This window comes from Phacochoerus africanus, chromosome 4 (assembly GCF_016906955.1).
Source record: "Phacochoerus africanus isolate WHEZ1 chromosome 4, ROS_Pafr_v1, whole genome shotgun sequence".
NCBI classification, from domain to species: domain Eukaryota; kingdom Metazoa; phylum Chordata; class Mammalia; order Artiodactyla; family Suidae; genus Phacochoerus; species Phacochoerus africanus.
This window is the reverse complement of record NC_062547.1, coordinates 62,801,127-62,802,714: the sequence shown is the minus strand read 5'-3', so window position 1 is coordinate 62,802,714 and position 1,588 is coordinate 62,801,127. Positions and strand designations below refer to the sequence as shown.

The 1,588-nt window shown below is 48.6% G+C and overlaps 1 protein-coding gene across 1 annotated transcript; it reads right to left on the bottom strand.

Annotated features, from left to right (window-relative positions):
• Positions 1-428: 428 nt before the first annotated feature.
• Positions 429-1,376, bottom strand: LOC125124230 (olfactory receptor 10H1-like). Its single transcript, XM_047774377.1, has one exon. The coding sequence runs from the start codon at positions 1,374-1,376 to the stop codon at positions 429-431; it is 948 nt and encodes a 315-aa protein (XP_047630333.1).
• Between the last annotated feature and the right edge of the window lie 212 nt (positions 1,377-1,588).

The following is a 1,588-nucleotide window of genomic DNA, read 5'->3' as shown; positions in this document are numbered from 1 at the left end:
GTCTTTTGTAGCCTTACAAAACTTGTATTATACCTACCCGTTGCAATCTAGAGGAGAATGGAAGCCATCTGACTTCCACTTCTCTTTGCCATATGGGTTTATGGTGATGGGGGTAATTACACCACCCTGGTTTCTGGCAAAGAAGAACAGATTCCAGGTTTAATGCTATCTGACAGTGTGTCCTGTAAAAGATAGGAATCAATGAATCAGACTTTCTCTGTATTATCATCTCATATATCTTTCCATCCTGAATACATTCATGGTGCTGTTTAACCATTTTGCAAACATTTGAATGTTTCCTACAAGGGTCCATATTAACCATGAAGTATCAGTAAAATATGGGTTATAAAATGCTTAAAGGGTGTCATCTTTAATGAAAGCATATGGTAAATGAATGTAGTTATCTCCAAGAAATTGCTCCCAGGTAATCAAATTTTTTCTGGGTAGAGCTTACTGAGGAAGGTCTTTTTCATGGTGTTCTTCAGCTCCTTGTTCCTGAGGCTGAAGATGATGGGGCTGAGGAAGGGAGTGAGCACCGTGTAGGTGATGCCCATCAGCGTGTCTCCTTCCACAGACTGAGGACCCTTGGGCTTGAGGTAGATGACAGAGGCAAAACTGTAGTGCACAACCACCACGGTGAGGTGCGACACACAGGTTGAGAAGGACTTGTGCCGGCCCTCAGCTGAGGGGATCCTTAGGATGGCAGCCACGATGAAGGCATAGGAGAGAAGGATGAGGAGGCAGCAGCCCAGGAGGGCTGAGATACATACCAGGCCCATGGCTGTGGCCACAGTGGAGACATTGTCCCCACAGGCCAACTTCAGGAGAGGAGACACATGGCAGACAAAATGATGGATCACATTAGAGCCACAAAATGTGAGGTGGAAAATGGCTGATGTCACCACCATCCCCATGACTGAGCCTCCAGCCCAAGACCAAGCCACCAGGCAGGCACAGCCATGGGGGCTCATTAGCACTTTGTAGCGCAGGGGGTGGCAGATGGCCACATAACGGTCATAGCCCATGACAGTGAGCAAGAAGGAGTGGGTGAAGCCAAATGTGAAGGAGAAGAACATCTGGCTGGCACAGGCTGTCAAAGCAATGGAGTGGTGGGTGGAGAGCAGGTCGGCCAGCATGCGTGGGATGACGGCAAAGGTGTAGAGAACCTCGGAGATGGAGAGGGCGCACAGGAAGAGGTACATGGGTGTGTGGAGGCTGCGCTCCCTCCAGATGGTGGTCATGATGAGCAGGTTCCCCAGCAGCGTGAACAGGTACATCAGCAGGAATAGCAGGAAGAACATCAGCTGAAGATGAGGGAAGGTGGAGAAGCCAATGAAGATGAATTCAGTCACTGATGAAAAGTTGGCTCCCTGCATGGAGGCTGTGCCTAAAGTGAGGTGTGACATGGAGAGGTCAGCCACTGAATGGAGGAAGGTCATCAGCTTCCATCATTCCTGGCCCTTCCCATGGGGCTGCATTTGATAAATAACAAGCAGATTTTATTGAGTTGCTACTCTGTGCCTCAGATGATTTAATCCTTTTATTGATGTAGTGGGGAAGATGCTGTTTTTGTCGACCCATTGGGATT